The sequence below is a fragment of the Petromyzon marinus genome, chromosome 15, assembly GCF_048934315.1.
Source record: "Petromyzon marinus isolate PM22_M1 ecotype Great Lakes invasive population chromosome 15, UKy_Petmar_22M1.pri1.0, whole genome shotgun sequence".
NCBI lineage: Eukaryota > Metazoa > Chordata > Hyperoartia > Petromyzontiformes > Petromyzontidae > Petromyzon > Petromyzon marinus.
The window spans coordinates 5,384,809-5,402,218 of record NC_133681.1 but is presented as its reverse complement, the minus strand read 5'-3'; the positions used below and the strand labels follow the sequence as shown (position 1 = coordinate 5,402,218).

The 17,410-nt window shown below is 44.7% G+C and overlaps 1 protein-coding gene across 3 annotated transcripts; it reads left to right on the top strand.

Annotated features, from left to right (window-relative positions):
* Positions 1-52: 52 nt before the first annotated feature.
* On the top strand, positions 53-7,684 carry ELOC (elongin C). Of its 3 annotated transcripts, none has more exons than XM_032954738.2 (4): positions 53-177; positions 2,614-2,675; positions 4,534-4,677; positions 5,814-7,684. In XM_032954738.2, exons 2-4 carry the CDS (start codon positions 2,657-2,659, stop codon positions 6,002-6,004), a joined length of 354 nt encoding a protein of 117 aa, XP_032810629.1. In that variant the 5' UTR covers positions 53-177; positions 2,614-2,656; the 3' UTR covers positions 6,005-7,684. The 3 variants fall into 3 exon arrangements, with proteins under 3 accessions (XP_032810629.1, XP_032810627.1, XP_032810630.1); XM_032954736.1 differs by lacking the exon at positions 53-177 and adding an exon at positions 611-758; XM_032954739.2 differs by lacking the exon at positions 53-177 and adding an exon at positions 817-883.
* The last annotated feature ends 9,726 nt before the right edge of the window (positions 7,685-17,410 follow it).

Sequence of the window (17,410 nt, the reverse complement as noted above, 5' to 3'; positions counted from 1 at the left end):
CTCGAGCAGACCAATCGTAGTGCGGGGCGGGGATTAGAGTCATGTTCCATCCGAGTTGTGAAATGTAATGCAGAGGTGACGTCTCGCTGCGTTATCTTATTGTGGCTGCACGAAGGAGGCGGGGGGGGGTAAAATGAAATCTCAATATTAGCACTTTTAGATCGGAATATAAACAATGTAAGAACCGCTTGTTAAATAAGTGTCGCGGGAGAATAAACCGATTGATAGCTACGTGTTCGTCTTCAAAAAACGTCTGCTCGTTTCACAAAGCGTATGATAACTTCGTAACGAAGAGCAACTTGCAGCATTGGTGATTCGGTTGCCGCGTATTCAGCCATTAAACTTGCTCTCGTCTGTCGCGAGCGGGTGAATTTGCAGACACCGCGCGCCACTGGCCGAGAATGCTGACGTTAGTCGGCGGCGTCGATTCCAACGCGCGTGTGCGACTCGGCGGCCATCTTTGTAAAGGAGAGAGCTGCCGCCGATGAGCGAGAACCGCATGCGCGACGTCATCACGGCGCGCTTTCGGTGCCGTTGAAAACCGGCGGCGACTTCTCCCCTAGCAAGATGGCCACCCGGTGGTGGTAGCGGGGTGGGGGAGTGGAGAGACGACTACGGGTGCCGGACTGGTCGAGAAATTTGATGTTGGTGGGGGAGGGGAGGGGGTCAAACGCCGGGAATAAAAAAAAATCGCGTTACCTCCGCGCTGCTCGTCGGGAGAGCGACTTTTCGTGGTGGCGCGGGGCCGCACACAAGAGGTGTGCATGGCGGGCCCCCTAACTCGCTCTCCCCGCTCGGCTTTTTTTGTTGTAATCCCTCGGCTGCGTTGTCCCCCTCCTCCCGCTCCACTCCCGTCGCCGTCTTCGTTCCCCCCGCGCGAGAGGCGGGTTGCCGTGGTCGGGAACGTTGCGACGCGATGATGGTGGGGGAGGAAGGGGGAGGAACGAGACTTTCGGCCAAACCATGGCCGCTCGAGTTTGGTGGTGGTGGTGGTGGTGGCCGTGGACATTTATGTTTTGTTGTTGTTGCGCGTCCAAGCAGCGGGCGTCTCGTATTATTCGATGACTCGGCTTGTTTATTTAAGGAGCGGGCGTGATTGTGTGTTCGTGGATGTCGCGGCGGCCGCTGAATTGGTTGACGGCGAGGCTTGACGCTGCCTCAAGAGAGAGAGAGAGAGGGCCTTTGTGTGTGTTCGTGTGAAGCCACAGACCGGCGGCTGGAAAAGTGAGGCCGCATTCACTTTGCGTCGAGGCGATGATGTAAGGCCATCTTATTGTTGGGCACGGTGGCATTTCTTGCTGGTACAACGTGAAACGGCTTCGCTGATCGTCCTTCACAATCCCAAGTATCGCAACAACAAAAAAACTCTGCAACTCATTGTACCCGCAACCTCTGCCGAAGTATGAATTTCAAGTACCTCGCTACTACGAGCAGATATGATATACTGTACGTTGATAGTGGCGAGGTGAAAGTATATGTATGCCATCAATGTATCCTTTGTGATCACGCCTGGGAAAACAAAGGATACCTAAAGACGCGAGACTCCCTAGAGACTCAAAAGTCTCGTTTTCAATTGAGACATGACGTGTTCCAAATGTACGTATACAGTATATGTACAAATTAAATGCTGCATGAGGGCCTTACCACGGCGTGTGAGTGTTGAGGGACGGGGGGCTATTTGACCAACGCTGATCAGTGCGGGTTGGCAAAGACGGGGGAGCAAAGAAGTACAGGCCAACAGCTGATGTTGCACTGTCCACTGTTGTCCACCACTTAGCCTCGCATGACCTTTTGACAATATGTTTGTGAATCGCGGTGGTAACCCATTCAAGTTCTAGCCAGGCCCCAGCCTGCTTGGACAAAGGAAACTACGTGGAAAAATTAGCAAATGCACAGGAAGTGTCGACCTCTCGTCAGAAACGTTCAATTAAAAAAATATGCAATCAAACGAATAGATAACGGCCAAAGGTTGGTTCATTGTTTTGCCTTGATGCAATCATGACAACCAACTGAGGTTTAGGCACTTGGTTGAAGACCGTCGATTGGACTTGGACACGGAGCCAACTTATAGGCTTTGGGTGTTATTGCATATGCACAGGATTGAAACAGCAGTCGATGGTTAAGATGTTCAGCCGAGACGGCTATAACAATATTTATATTCACTTTATGATGTACATTTGTTCTTAATCACAACATTTAAAGTTGTGCTGCCTCTGTGTGGTGTCGTTTAGAAGGTGTATGTTGAGCTGCGGTACAGTATGTAACTTAATAGCACCATTTAAAAAAAAGATGAGTGTCTCTGCCAAAAATCAAATAGCGTTTAAGCCCATCAAACTCCACCACTTGGATCAATGTTTTCCAGAATTGTCAACGGCTTCAACTTCTCGGCGCATCAACAGCAAATCTTGGTCCCATTTAGATGCGGTCTGGTAGCCCGGTGCTTTTTATACAGCAACTGACAGTTTTGCTTTGAGTAGCGTGCGTTCACTTCATGTTCACGATCGGTGTACTGCTTGCAGAAACCACCGTTTTTGAGAGCGACGACCTTCGGGTTGCTAATTGTCCACTGTTTGAGAGGCTTGGTGGCCCTAACGAGATGTTTGTCCTTGGCAGGTGACCGTACTCTGGCCAGGGAGCAGCATCTTCACCGTTAAAAATGGCACACAGGGAACGAGGTGGGTGAGACGTCACTGGAGCTGCGTGCACGTCACAGCACAACACAGGCAGAGCAGTGTTTAAAAGTTAGATTTTTTTTTCAAGGAGGCCAGAGGGGTGCGGGGGGGAAGAGGTCAGACGAGCGCTGAGCCACCGCCACTGAGATTCCTGGGTTTCAGCCCACTTAATAAACTTTGGTTCTTCGTTGTAGTGAGTTCATGGTCTCTACACGAAAAAAAAAATTGCATAAATTGTTGTACTGCACTTAATTTGTCGATAATTACAGCTTGGAAAAATGTTCTGCCGTTAATCATGCACGGCAGGTGGGAAAATACTGCCACCTACTGTGGGAACGTTAGGACACACTTGAAGGGGCTCTCAGAGGCAGTTCTGATGGTCTCCCATCCCTTGGCGATTATCTAACATGAAAGGTTGCTCTGCTTGCGTGAGATCATGCTTCGTCTCAAGATGGGATACCAAACACAATTGGAGAAAACATCTACGGTATACCTTTGTTTATTTTATACCACGACCTGGATTTATCTTCCCCCTGGTTTACCAATGTCGAGATACGATTCCAATATCTCGGTCACGTGTTCTCCTCCCTCCACATGAGTCCCATCCATCGCCATCAAAATCTTTTCTTGATGACACATCGAACACTTTGTTGCCATAAACATCCTTACATTTGCCTGTATAAAAGGTTTATTTGTTGATTTACTGATATTTTTCCAGAGGTAGGCGACCGATTCCATCCCATTGTGAGGGTGACTTCACCAATGTCGACCCTGGCATAGAATAGCGGTTGGCAATACACCAAGCACTGTGATAAACATTTTTTTCTGGACCTCAATGGGATCCGCAATCCACCAGAAAGCTGACCAACAATTACCTGGATTTAACCTTGTCATGCCTAAGCATGTATTTTTTAATGAGCAAAGCTGGTTTATGTAATTAGATTACGTTTCTTGTACAAACATTTTTTTCTGTCTGGCCGCACTGTACTGCATATGAATACACATTGAATGGGAGGCTGTGTTTTTAGAGTGGTGGCTAAATATTGTCATATGCTCCAGACTAATATAGTCGTATACAATACATTCAGATAACTGTTACAACAAAGCAACCAGAGTTATAAAACATAACAAACGCACAATTAAAGCATATATATTTGGTACTAGCCAAGCAACCTTAATGCTAGTCAATGTGACTTTCCATCCGTACTTCTTTGGCACCGTACGTAGCCAACCACGCTAATTGTGCGTGCGGTGGGAGGACAACAAACCAAATACAAAAAGATATTCTAAAGAAATGGTTATTGGCAGTATAACACAATTTTGTGAAAATGCATTTCTTTAACTCGGTCATGGCTGTTTTTATCTTTTCTTGCCGAGTGGTTAGCTGTTGTTTTTAAAAAGGCATTTTTACAGCCCTTTTAGCAAAGCCCGGTGGAAATTTACCCGTAAAATCAGCATTGTGAGTGGTGATATGACGCTTCGGATTACCTGCATGAGCAGTCCCCAAATTAGTTGCACAGTAAATGGAAAGGCCTGTCATTCTGTTGGATAAGCACACATTCCTGCTCCCACTCTTAATTAAAGATTCACTTGAGTGCCAGTCTTACCTTGGAAACTTTGGATATTTTCATCTGTGTTACTGGACGACACAAAAAGGCTGTGCCCCGTTTTTTGAAACTCGTACCACAATATCCATCGACACGTCAACACAAACTGAACCGTACACTAGCAACTTTTGGCGAAACTTTGCTAGAGTCGTGGTCGGTGAGACTAAGTAATGAAGTATACACATAAAATACTTTTGTTATCTGTTGGTGGAATTTTTTTTTAAATCTGCATTCTGGGCCGTGCTGTGTGACAGATGGCGAAGAGAAGATCTATGGTGGCTGTGAAGGTCCAGATGCTATGTACGTGAAGCTGGTTTCTTCTGACGGCCACGAGTTCATTGTGAAGAGAGATCATGCACTAACTTCCGGCACAATTAAAGCCATGCTGAGTGGCCCTGGTAAGTTACATAAGTCGCGTAAAATATAAATTTTACGTGAATAAAATGTATACATGCATCCGAGTTCAAAGATGCTTTGCAACTCGGGGAAATATGCCTATATGAAGCGTTTGAAGGGGGAGTTGTATTTTTTTGTTCGAGCAAGAAAATTAGGGGTAGATTTATGCAGGACTCATCCCACTTTTCCGCCCTCTGTTCACTACTTCAGCGCCCGCAGATATTTCTCAAAGCCCCCCAGTAAAGTCACGTAGTTAGAAATAAAATAAAACAAATCACGACGTTTCGATCACAACACAAGCGGTCATCACGTTTCGATCGCAACACAAGCGGTCGAAACGGCGCGATTTTTTATTTTATTTCTTGCTACGTGACTTTACCGAATGAACCAAAGAGTGGATTCCTGCAGTCACGAAAGTTTCAAATAAAGATTCCCCCCAGTAAACCTTTGCTCAGTTGGAGGTCACTCAGTCTCCTCTGCTGCCCCTAAAGTGTGGAACTGCCTTCCCCCAGTGGTTCATGTTGGCTCCCTGTTATTATGCAAGCAAGACCTCTGCCCATAACTGACTGCCTCTAATATTAGTGTGCCCACTTTCCATACAGCATCTTGAGATACAGTAGCAAGTAGTCTAAATGTATGCCTGAGACGACAATGGTAGTATTCCACTGCATGCAGTTGGGGAGTGACAAAGAGCTGTACGCAGAAGATGATGACACTTCATTGAGAGAGACTGATGCAGAAGTGAAGTGGGAAGTCTTGAGCCTAGACTTGAGGGTTTCCATGGTTTCCACAGCCAGATGGAGGAAATATGTATCACAACATATTTCTTAGGCATTCGCTCTTGTGCTGTTTTTCTCTGTGATATTTTCAGGTTGTACCTTGTATTCTTTGGCACGTCCGTGAGTTCGTTGCACGTGCTTGGAACTCATTGCCTTAAGATGCTCCCAGCACATGGAGCGAAACGTCGGACATGATTGATGCAAAACAACATGCTTTCCAACGTGATAACGTGTTTAGAGACCTTTGCGTTTGTCGTGTTTGCTATTGAAGATCATTTGATAAATAAAATGCCAGCAACGTAATCTTCCGTAGGCGTGCGTCATTAATCTTTGCTTGTTTTGTTTGTTATCTGCGGTAGGCCAGTTCGCAGAGAACGAAACAAACGAGGTGAACTTCCGCGAGATCCCCTCGCACGTCCTCTCCAAAGTATGCATGTATTTCACTTACAAGGTGCGCTACACAAACAGCTCGACAGAGATACCCGAGTTCCCCATCGCTCCCGAGATCGCTCTGGAGCTGCTGATGGCCGCCAACTTCTTGGATTGTTAGACGCGCTTTGACCCGCACGGGGCGCTGTCCGTCGCTCCATCGCTACGGCGCCGGTTTAATTTTTTGTTGTGTTTACCACAGGATTGTTTTTCACTGCAGTATTTAACCTCCACACTGGGTTTTTGTTTTTTTATCTGTTGTTAATCTGGCAGTGGCAGTGCGGAATTGAGCTGCGTATATAATACAGTTGTTGTGAAAACCAAACTTTGAAATGTCTTCTCCTAGCACATTTCAGCACTGTAGTTACTCGGGTAACATACGACACATTTAATGCCATTTTAAAACATTTAGCATCGCAAGTAATGTCACGTGCATTTGAGTTTATCAGTTTAGGAGATGGCTATTGATTTTTTTCAGTCATGGTAGGAGTGGCACAGAATGTTATTTATAATAGATTGAAATATATATTAAAATGTAAAAAAAAACATTGCGTGTGGGTGTAGCTATGAAAATTTCAAAGTTTGGTGATAAGAGCAACTGTTTTTATTTTTTTTGCCTTCAGTCAAGCAATAGTTATCTCCTGAAAGGAACAGATTTAAGTTTTAGTTGCAGTGGTTAAAGAGTTTTCTTTTTGGGTCATTGTTGATTTTTTTTTTGTTTTTGCCACTAGGTCGTTGAAGCTCATTGTTTTATAATCGCTTTGTAATTCTGGAGTCAATGTGTACACAACAAAGTCCCCTGCTTTGCCTAGTTTAAAATTACTGAGGAATGCATAAACGTGTAACAACTGGACGTGATCGCCTCACTGACCCTGCTAATAAAAGCACTCGGTTAAAATTTGTGACAGATCCCCTTTCCCGCTGCACGCCAGATGGGCACGCGCATCTCGTGTTTGCCTGAGACCGCAACCGAATTTGAAATGAGGCGCTTGTATGCACCCAAAGAAATCCTTTGGATTTCTGAGAAATCCTGATGCTTTGGTATGTTTTTGGGAAAAGTCTTGTGGGAAGAAACCTGAGCACCCAGAGACAATCCTCCCAATATGAAGGGATCAGGTCAAATGTCAGTGATCTCACATGAAATGGGTGTGGGCAGCGCGCTCATATGTTGTGTACACGCCTGAGCCGGTGGTGAAAATTTTGCATGTCTATGGTGAGGGGGGAAATATACCCGTGAAAGAAAAGGGATAACGTGAAGAAAATCTGATGCCTGTTGGTACCACTTTGTTTCCCACTTTTCCCTGTAGGTGGAAGTCTTGTGCACATAATTGCCAATGACCTATCCACCAAGCCTGTCTCATATTAAAGTGCTGCATTATAGGAACATGTCACATCTTTCACATCCAACATTGCCAAAGTGTGCAAATAGGAAGGGCCTATGTATATTTGGCAGACTTTATTGGGAACAAGTCTGGCAATGCCCAAACATGCATCTCAATGTAAATTGCAGTTTTCTGATACTGCATTGGCAGTAGGGCATATACACATGCATCAATAACACTTACCGGAAGAGGAAAAGGTCGAAAAAGTTGTCATTTTGAGCAATGATCCTTCTCTGCCTTGAAGAAGGGACCATTCCCCGAAACGTCATCTGTTGTATAATTTTACCTCTTTCGGTGAGTGTTATTGATGATTTTTAATGTAATGTGCTTTTTGCGCATCATAAAAGCGGTCTATTGTTCCCGGATTGCACCACAGGAATGAGCGTGAATTAAAATGTGCGCAACAAGGGTCAAAGTGATGGAAGTTTGTGGTCGCATTTTTTTTGGGCTCCGTGCACAACACTTGCCATTTAAGTATGGGGCCATCAATTTCGTACGTACGCATGGAGGGGGCGGTTAACCCAAATGCGTACTCTTGCGTATGGGAGGGGGGGGGGGGTCTACTGACAATGTACGTACGCATAGGAAGAGGGGGGGGTGAAGCCTCGATAATAATTTGTCTACATTTGTCTTCAAATGAGCCACAATTCAGTTTCTTCAGCTGTCAGACAACAAGTACTACCAGGAGCAGTAGGACTGGGAGAGGTGTCACTTGTATGCCACAGTACCCCTGACTGCTAGCTATCGCGCATCTCCGCAAAATGTGGCCAAGGTACGCATCTTAATTATTTAATGCAGCCGTTTGTGGACTATCTGTTTGCTTACACACGTTCATATTATTAATCTTTGATCGTTTCTGCGTGGATTAATTAACGGCCGTTCTTTAGGATGGGGTAGTGGGGGTTCGTCAAGCGTACGTACGCAGGTGGGGGGGGGGGGTAAAAAGTGCGTGTGCGTACAGGGAGGGGGGAGGGGTCAAGTTTTTACAGATTTTTGCGTACCTACTAAATGGATGGCCCCTGTGTATGTCTGATTAGGGGTGAAGAGATCCATCGGTTCATCGAATAATGAATCTTCAGCTCAATACGTACATCAGTGTTTTCAGTTGGTAGATTATAAATGGGTTCACGTCACCCCTGCATCCGCTGGAGGCACTGCTATTGACTAATTAAAAATAACGATCATAGAATCTCATCCCTAATCAAATTACACGTGCGTAATGTCGACAATAGCACGCCGAGTGCTCTTAGCAGAGCAAAAGCAAGACAAACCTGTAAAATGACACTGCGCTTTAATGTTAGTGAATGCCAGTTACGCAACACGAGGCTGGCAGCAAAGCCGGTAATCCATTGGCTAAGCCTGTTTTTGTCCCAATCATTTGTGTTTGTGCATTTTCTCACACAAGCATGCTTGACACTGGCAACGTAAAAAAGTGTGTTTAAGAGACTCCACTTAGCCTTGATTGGCAACAGAGCAAAATTGAACACCTGAAATGAATGAATGCAGTGATCTGCTTCATGCTGGTAGTCGTCACACTCGTAATGACATTTTCTCGAGACTCACACAAGGCTATAATTGATCCAATCTTGTTAAGGATTTGGTCTAACGCACTGACCGTTTCGTCTCATCCATACTGTTCCACCACCACACTGCAGGTCAAAGGACTTCTGCTTATTCCCTCGCACTTCTCGACATTGGGGATTCCCTCCGATCGTCACCACATTCTTTGATAACCTTGCACAATTTCAAGAAACGTGTCAAATGGTGTCTATTTCAACTTATTTGTTGCCGACAGCTTGGTGTTTTGGGCCTTTCATAATACTAATAAACTCATATTATACGGTTATTTTGGTAAAGTTACGTAGATATAAAAAATAATAACAATAAAATAGCCCCGCCCACTTCGCTTATGACCCTTGGGCAACACCCATCTCAAACCTTTACAACATCCTGCCTCAGCAGCTCTCGCTATGTTTAACCTGATGACGATTGCTTGTGTTGCGATCGAAACGTCGTGATATTTTTTTTATTTTTTTGCTATCTACGTGGCTTTACCGAAAGACCCAAAGAATATGAAAATAAAGTGAATGAAAAATATCGCGACGTTTCGATCGCAACACAAGCGGTCGTCATCAGGAACAGGGAGGTTAGTCTCCGAGGGCAAGCTGTTTATAAAGGTTTCGAGATGGGCGGGGCAGCTAATGTTAATGTAGGACAGGGGTGGGGAACGTCCGGCCCGCGGGCCGTACGAGGCCCGCGAAATCATTTGGTGTGGCCCTGCCAAGGCAACCGCAGGCAGGACTCGAAATTCAATAAATCTAGGAGCAAACTTGGAAAAGCAGTTGCGAGTTGCAACATCATCAACACCAGCTAACATCACACGCTTCGCCAAAGAGAAGCAGTTCCAGCCATCACATTAGGGGTGAGTTAATTAAATGTTTGACCAAATATAACAGGCTAATTTTTAAGTTGATAATTCTGTATGGCCCGCGAATGATGTTATAAATATCCAAATGGCCCTTGGCAGAAAAAAGGTTCCCCACCCCTGATGTAGGAGAGAGCTCCAACACCAGCAGTAGGTCTACACCAATCAAAGCATTGATCCTCGCTCCACACACCCACACTGCTGACTGTTGAGGTTGACAAGAAAACAAATCAAGTCATGACCCACAAGGTGCAATGCTTTGGTGTAGACCTGCTGGTGTGGGAGCTTTCTCCTACATTAACATTAGCTGCCCCGCCCATCTCTAAACCTTTATAAACAGCTTGCCCTCGGAGGCTAACCTCCCTGTTCCTGATGACGACCGCTTGTGTTGCGATCGAAACGTCGTGATATTTTTATTCACTTTATTTTGATTATTTTATTATTTTTTCTATCTACGTGACTTTACCGAAAGAACCATATAATATGAATTCCTGCAGTCACGAAAGTTTTCAGTAAAAAAACTAATAAACTCAGTTTTATAAAGCGCCTTTAAAATCGATAATCTCAAAGCGCTTTTATTCTGTCCTCAACCAATATATATTTAAACTATTTGAGCCCAGCATCCTGAGTAAATGTATTCAAAACATTTCCAGAAACGTTTTCAAGCAGCATGTGCGTGATCACATGATTGATGCCTTGGGCTCGTGGGAGTCTCTCGATCCTGATTGGCCGAAAACCAAATGTTTCTCGATGGAGAAATGTAATTTAACATGAAAACGGATTTCCCCATGTATGCTAGGCATTATAATACACTGTTCGAGTGGCAAGATGATGTTTAAAAGCTATGCAACTTCATATCATGGGCCCAAACTCAATGCGTCTCGATTAGGTATGACATGATATGGCCCACCTTGCTGTTTGATGAATTTTTATAATTCGGGGTCACGATTCAATTATGTATTTTTTTCAATTGTGAAAGTAGATATGTTAGTGGCTCCATGGTTTACATGAACGCATTGCATAAAACATGCACGTGTCAAAAATGTATTCCCATATATTTCAATGCATGTTTTCTGAGTATTGTACAATAATTGGTTCATCATTCCATGCCCAGTCTCCACACGTTCCCCACACCGGATGATTTCACAAACACAGTGGCCAGACCACCCAGACTTCCCACATGCAGGACCATACGGGTCTCCACCACACCACATAGTGTATCTACACTGGGGTGCCACCGTAGCAAGATGTTAACTACCTCACCTGGTATACAGGAGGTTGTGAGTTTGATCCCGACCCTGACGCCTGCTGTATATTTGGATTTTGCATATTCTCCCCGTGTTCGCGTGGATTTTTCTCCGGGTCCTCTGGTTTTTCCCTCCACATTTAGAATCATGCGTTTATAGAGTATTCGATTGCTATAAACTCCCACTTGATAAGCCACATCGTTGAGCTATAATGTGTGACCAAGTCGCTCCTAAAAAAGAGCTATATAGCTCAGTGGGCCTAAGCTAAAAAAATAAAAGTTTCCTACACTGCGTAGTGGTTCCAACCAGGGGAAGTGTGGTTGGCATGCGCCCTGGTGTAAGAAATATAATTTGCTGCCTCTATAGCCTGGGCCCCCTATGGTCTGTGGTAACTTGTGCAAGTCGCACCGTCTGCACATTGAGTCACGCCACCGTCTCCCACAACCCAAGGCTTCTTGGTTTCCAACAATCAAAACAAGCGTGAGAACGATTGTGAAGTTGAGGGAATAGTAGCAGCTTTGGGAACCTGTGAGTAGCCGAGGAGACCCATGACATGAATTGAGGCACATCGGCAGCTTTTTTAAAGTTGTGGGTATGAGAACAGATACTAATTTAGTCCCTAACTCCAACGAACACTTTACCCATTTGTCTCCCAAAGTTAACCTCGTGGATTCTCCCTCGCAAGCTGTGATAAATTGTCGCTATTCGGGGTCACAATAAAATTTGCTTGTCATGTATTACTTTAGCAGACGTGGTGTGTGTAGAATCCATCGTGGTGTGAAAGGTCCAGTTCGTTAGATCGGCGTGGCCAATGCCTGTTGATACCACCCACACCTCAACATCAATTCCTGCTGCTCGGTGATTGTAGATTTAAAGTCGACGACATTAGACCTTCGAGGTAATCTCTTGCAGAATCCTACTGCCTTGTAGGTACACGTGCAACCCTCTTGTCGGGCCACTACTCGATGAGGGCCTCTACGCCATTGCAGGTCGTGAGGGTTATTTGACCTTACCGCACCACGCTGATCTGTGTAGGTCGTGAGGGTTATTTGACCTTACCGCACCACGCTGATCTGTGTAGGTCGTGAGGGTTATTTGACCTCAGAGCACCACGCTGATCTGTGCAGGTCGTGAGGGTTATTTGACCTTACCGCACCACGCTGATCTGTGTAGGTCGTGAGGGTTATTTGACCTCAGCACCACGCTGATCTGTGTAGGTCGTGAGGGTTACTTGACCTTACCGCACCACGCTGATCTGTGCAGGTCGTGAGGGTTATTTGACCTTACCGCACCACGCTGATCTGTGTAGGTCGTGAGGGTTACTTGACCTTACCACACCACGCTGATCTGTGCAGGTCGTGAGGGTTATTTGACCTCAGAGCACCACGCTGATCTGTGTAGGTCGTGAGGGTTATTTGACCTTACCGCACCACGCTGATCTGTGTAGGTCGTGAGGGTTATTTGACCTCAGAGCACCACGCTGATCTGTGCAGGTCGTGAGGGTTATTTGACCTTACCGCACCACGCTGATCTGTGTAGGTCGTGAGGGTTATTTGACCTCAGCACCACGCTGATCTGTGTAGGTCGTGAGGGTTACTTGACCTTACCGCACCACGCTGATCTGTGCAGGTCGTGAGGGTTATTTGACCTTACCGCACCACGCTGATCTGTGTAGGTCGTGAGGGTTACTTGACCTTACCACACCACGCTGATCTGTGCAGGTCGTGAGGGTTATTTGACCTCAGAGCACCACGCTGATCTGTGTAGGTCGTGAGGGTTATTTGACCTTACCGCACCACGCTGATCTGTGTAGGTCGTGAGGGTTATTTGACCTCAGAGCACCACGCTGATCTGTGTAGGTCGTGAGGGTTACTTGACCTTACCGCACCACGCTGATCTGTGCAGGTCGTGAGGGTTACTTGACCTTACCACACCACGCTGATCTGTGTAGGTCGTGAGGGTTATTTGACCTTACCGCACCACGCTGATCTGTGTAGGTCGTGAGGGTTATTTGACCTCAGAGCACCACGCTGATCTGTGCAGGTCGTGAGGGTTATTTGACCTTACCGCACCACGCTGATCTGTGCAGGTCGTGAGGGTATGATCGTAAAAGAGCAATGGATATTGTTTGACGTCTCTCTGCTGCCTGTACCTACCTGTTGTGCATGGTTGTCACCCATCCAAACTCTATCCAGGCCCAGAACTGTTTAGCTCCCATCAGCTGATGAGATCAGGCGCATTCCGGCTTATTTATCCATGTAACTCTCGTGGTTTAAAAGGTATAAACAGGTTAATAAGTACGGTAATGCATTTGTACGTGTATTGTTTGAGGCGTGTATCGTGAAACAATCTGAAATTAAAGGGTCTGACTTTCCTCCACACACAACTTTGTCTAATTCGTGAAGTGTTGCTCAACATCGGACGTTGCATAATGCATCATCTTAGCTTGTTTTGGGACGCGGTTACAAATGACCCATCCACTTACACTCCGTAGTCGCGCAGGCTGTGAAGGCCCGAACCCCACACCCACCCTCCCCTGTTGCCTAGTTGGCCAGCCCAAGGGGCCCCGACCAAATAAGGCAAAACAAATCTTGGCACGAGGATGCATTTGGCCCTGCCTATGAATGAAAACAAATCAGGCTTTGCAAGAAAAAATATAAATAAATACAACGAATAAAACGTAGGTCTGTTGCTTTCATTTATATATACAACAAAAAAAAACGTGATCGCCGATTCAATATTTAAATGCATTTTATTCATCCTTTGCACCGCCACGTGACCCATACCGTCCAATCACGCTGCCGTTGTTGCAACGAGAACCAAATATAACCTCGTGTCAACTATATTTTTTATATTTTATGAGTCACCCGCAGCTCTTGTCACGGCATTCTCAACGAAACGCCGGCGGTTCAACTCGATCACCTTTTGATTTAAAGCTTTCGTGACTGCAGTAATTCATATTCTTAGCTCTTTCGGTAAAGTCACGTTGAAGGGAAACAATAAAATAATAAAATAAACTTTTCTAGATTTAAAGCTTTCGTGACTGCAAGGATCCATACTCTCTGGTTCTATTCACGCCAGTGCTGTCCTCCAGACAGTCTCGTCCCTTCATCTGATGAAGGCCGCTTGTGTTGTGGCCGAAACGTCGTGATTTTTGTTATTTTATTTTTTACCTACGTGACTTTACCCAATAGAACCAGAGAGTAATAAAATAAACTGCCAAATCGCTGCGCGTGGCGCTGACATTTTTTTTTAATAAATAAATACACCGTTTAAAAATAAATACATTTATGCAAACCGACACACCTGATGACGACCGTTTGTGTTATGGTCGAAACGTGAGAATTTTTTTGTTTTATATATATTTTATTATTTTATTGTTTCCCTTCAACGTGACTTTACCGAAAGAGCTACGAATATCGATCATCTTTGCGGCGTGCATGCGAGAGCAGGGCCCACTTTTGGCTTTTGTTTGTTTTACCTCCCCCAACTCCACATCTTCCGAGCATCTTTATAACACAATTTTTGTTCCAGTGTTATTTTTAATTGCTTATGCCTAAAAAGTAAAGTATAGAAACTAAAAATAGTATAAAAACTTGCTATTATTCCCAACAAACTTTGCTTTTGTGACCAGGACTTTATGTGAACGAAAGACACAAATGCACACGTTTTCTCATTGAAAATAGGTAAATTTCAAAATATCACTGTACTGGTCACAAAAGCAAAGTTTGTGGGGAATAATAGCCATTTTCTGTGCTTTTGAGGCATAAGCAATTAGGAAATAACACTTACTACCCAGGAACAAAAACAATTGTTTGTGTTATTAATGGAGTGGATTATTAACTTTGCTTGTGTGCCCTGGTCACAAAACAAAGTTTGTGCGGAATAATAGCCATTTTCTGTACTTTTGAGACATAAGCAATTAGGAAATAACACCACCCAGGAAAAAAAAATTTGTTACACAGTGTAATCGGAATATGTGGACCATTGTGTGCGCATTCGATTCCCAACATCGCAGCCCGTTTACGTTCGTCCCATGAACACGGGTCACAAACCCTTCTTTGACCGCTGCACCGCGGTTTCTGTACAAAAACTCAACTGTATTTAACAAGATTATACGGCTTACCAAAAATACATCAAGTAGATACACCCCTTCGTCCCATCGTCTCTACTATCAACTCCCCCATCTACAAACTGGCTCGTTTTCTGGCTGAAATCCTGCGGCCTTTCACTGGAAAAACCACCTCTGCGGTACAAAATTCTACTCACCTGGTATCGACAATCAAGGGTATTTCCCTTCCCCAGACGATCTGCTTGTCAGTTTTGATGTAGTTTCCTTATTCACCAAAGTTCCTGTACCTGACACCATCGCAATCATTGAAGACTTGGTTCATCAAGGACTAAACACTGAGGTACCCCCCCTGGTGAGACACTGCTTAACCAATACATACTTCACTTGGAATGGAACTTTCTACAAAAAAACTGAGGGCACCCCAATGGGCTCCAACCTATCTCCGATTATAGCCAACATTTTCATGGAGAAATTTGAGACTGACGCCATCCAGACTGCCACTCTGCGCCCAACCTTATGGAAGAGGTACGTGGATGACACTTCTGTCATCTGGCCACATGGCCGGCCTGCTCTAGACCAATTCTTCGACCACATCAATTCCATACACCCAGCCATCAGATTTACCATGGAAGTCGAAAAAGATGGCAAGCTACCTTTTTTGGATGTCCTAATAAAAAAGAGACCTGATGGTTCAATGAGCCACTCTGTCTACAGGAAAGCTACCCATACGGATGCTTATCTGAAACCGGATTCCCACCACCATCCATCACAGAAGAATTATCTCATCAAGACTCTGCACCATAGAGCCCAATGCATATCCAACCAGGAACACATAGGCAGTGAACTCAAGCACGTACACCAAGCTCTTAAGGCTAATGGTTACTCCGACTATACAATCCGCAAAGCTATCACTCAAACCATGAAGAAGGACCCTCTTGAGGAGCCTTTCAAAACCATCACTTTACCCTACATTGCTGGGATCACAAAAAAGATCTCCAAAATCTTGAATAAACACAAGATCCAGGTCCGTTTCAACACATTACATAAAATCCGTAATCTGGTTCCGTCTGTAAAAGATGTGATTCTGGACATACAGTACCCTGGTGTCTACAAAGTTGCCTCTGTGGTAGTAGTTACATTGGAGAAACCAAACGACATGTCTCGGACCGCATTCGTGAACACAAAGCAGACCTGAAACACGGTAGGACCAACACCTCGGCCGTGGCAGATCACTGTTATAATTCAGTGGGCTCACATGACATTGACTTCTCCAAGACAGAGGTTCTTTGCAAGCCATCGGGCTACCATGAGAGATTCGTTCATGAGGCTATCCACATATACAAGCACAGAGACAATTTCAACCGAGAAGATGGATTCTGGCTTAGCAATCATTGGAAGGATTTGATAAACCATTTCGGGTCTTAATTGATTGTTCACGCTTACGGTGGCTTTCAGACAGCATACATTAAATTTTCGTCTCCCCCCTCCTCTTTTCCGAACATAGATGGACTCGTCCTTCTAAACAAACTGTCTATCCATGGTGCCAACGCTTAAAAATAAATAAATTGCTTTGTTCGCTCCAGCGCTGTCCTCCAGACAGTCTCGTCCCTTCACCTGAAGGCCGCTTGTGTTGTGGCCGAAACGTCGTGAGAATTTTATTGTGTTATTTTATTTTATCAATTTATTATTTTATTCTCATTCGACGTGACTTTACCGAAAGAACCAAAGAAGAGAAATGCAAACACCGTTTAAATATAAATTAATAAATACAAACCGCCACTTCTTTCAAATGTTTCTTGCCGTTGGTTTTCACACCTGATGATGACTGTGTTACAGTCGAAACGTCGTGAGAATTTTATTGTTTATATATTTTATTATTTTATTGTTTTCCTTCAACGTGACTTTACCGAAAGAACCAAGAATATGAATCACTGCAGTCACGAAAGCTTTAAATCAAAATGTACTTAACAAGTCAATTTCTAAACGTTGCTTGCGAATCTTGACTCACAGCTTTCGTGCGTGACTGCAGGAATTCATATTCTTGGGTCTTTCGGTAAAGTCACGTAGATAGGTTCAAAGAAAATAACACAAAAATGACGAACGCTTGTGTTGCGATCGAAACGTCGTAGTTTTTAGTATTTTTTTAATTTTCTTTGAACCTATCTACGTGACTTTACCGAAAGACCGAAGAATGTTGCGATCGAAACGTCGTAGTTTTTAGTATTTTTTATTTTCTTTGAACCTATCTACGTGACTTTACCGAAAGACCGAAGAATATTGACCCAAGAATAATGTGAAAGGTCAGTTGAGTGGCGGGGTGGGGTGCTGCTGGCGGGGTGGGGGCTCGTTAGGGGGTGGTGGTTTGGTGGGGGAGGGGTAGAGGGGGGTGCTAGTGGGGGGG

Bases quoted from the DNA above. Each gene is read 5' to 3' on its own strand.
- ELOC (XM_032954738.2), top strand. The intron at 4,678-5,813 runs GTAAGTTACATA...TATCTGCGGTAG, and splicing joins AGCCATGCTGAGTGGCCCTG to GCCAGTTCGCAGAGAACGAA.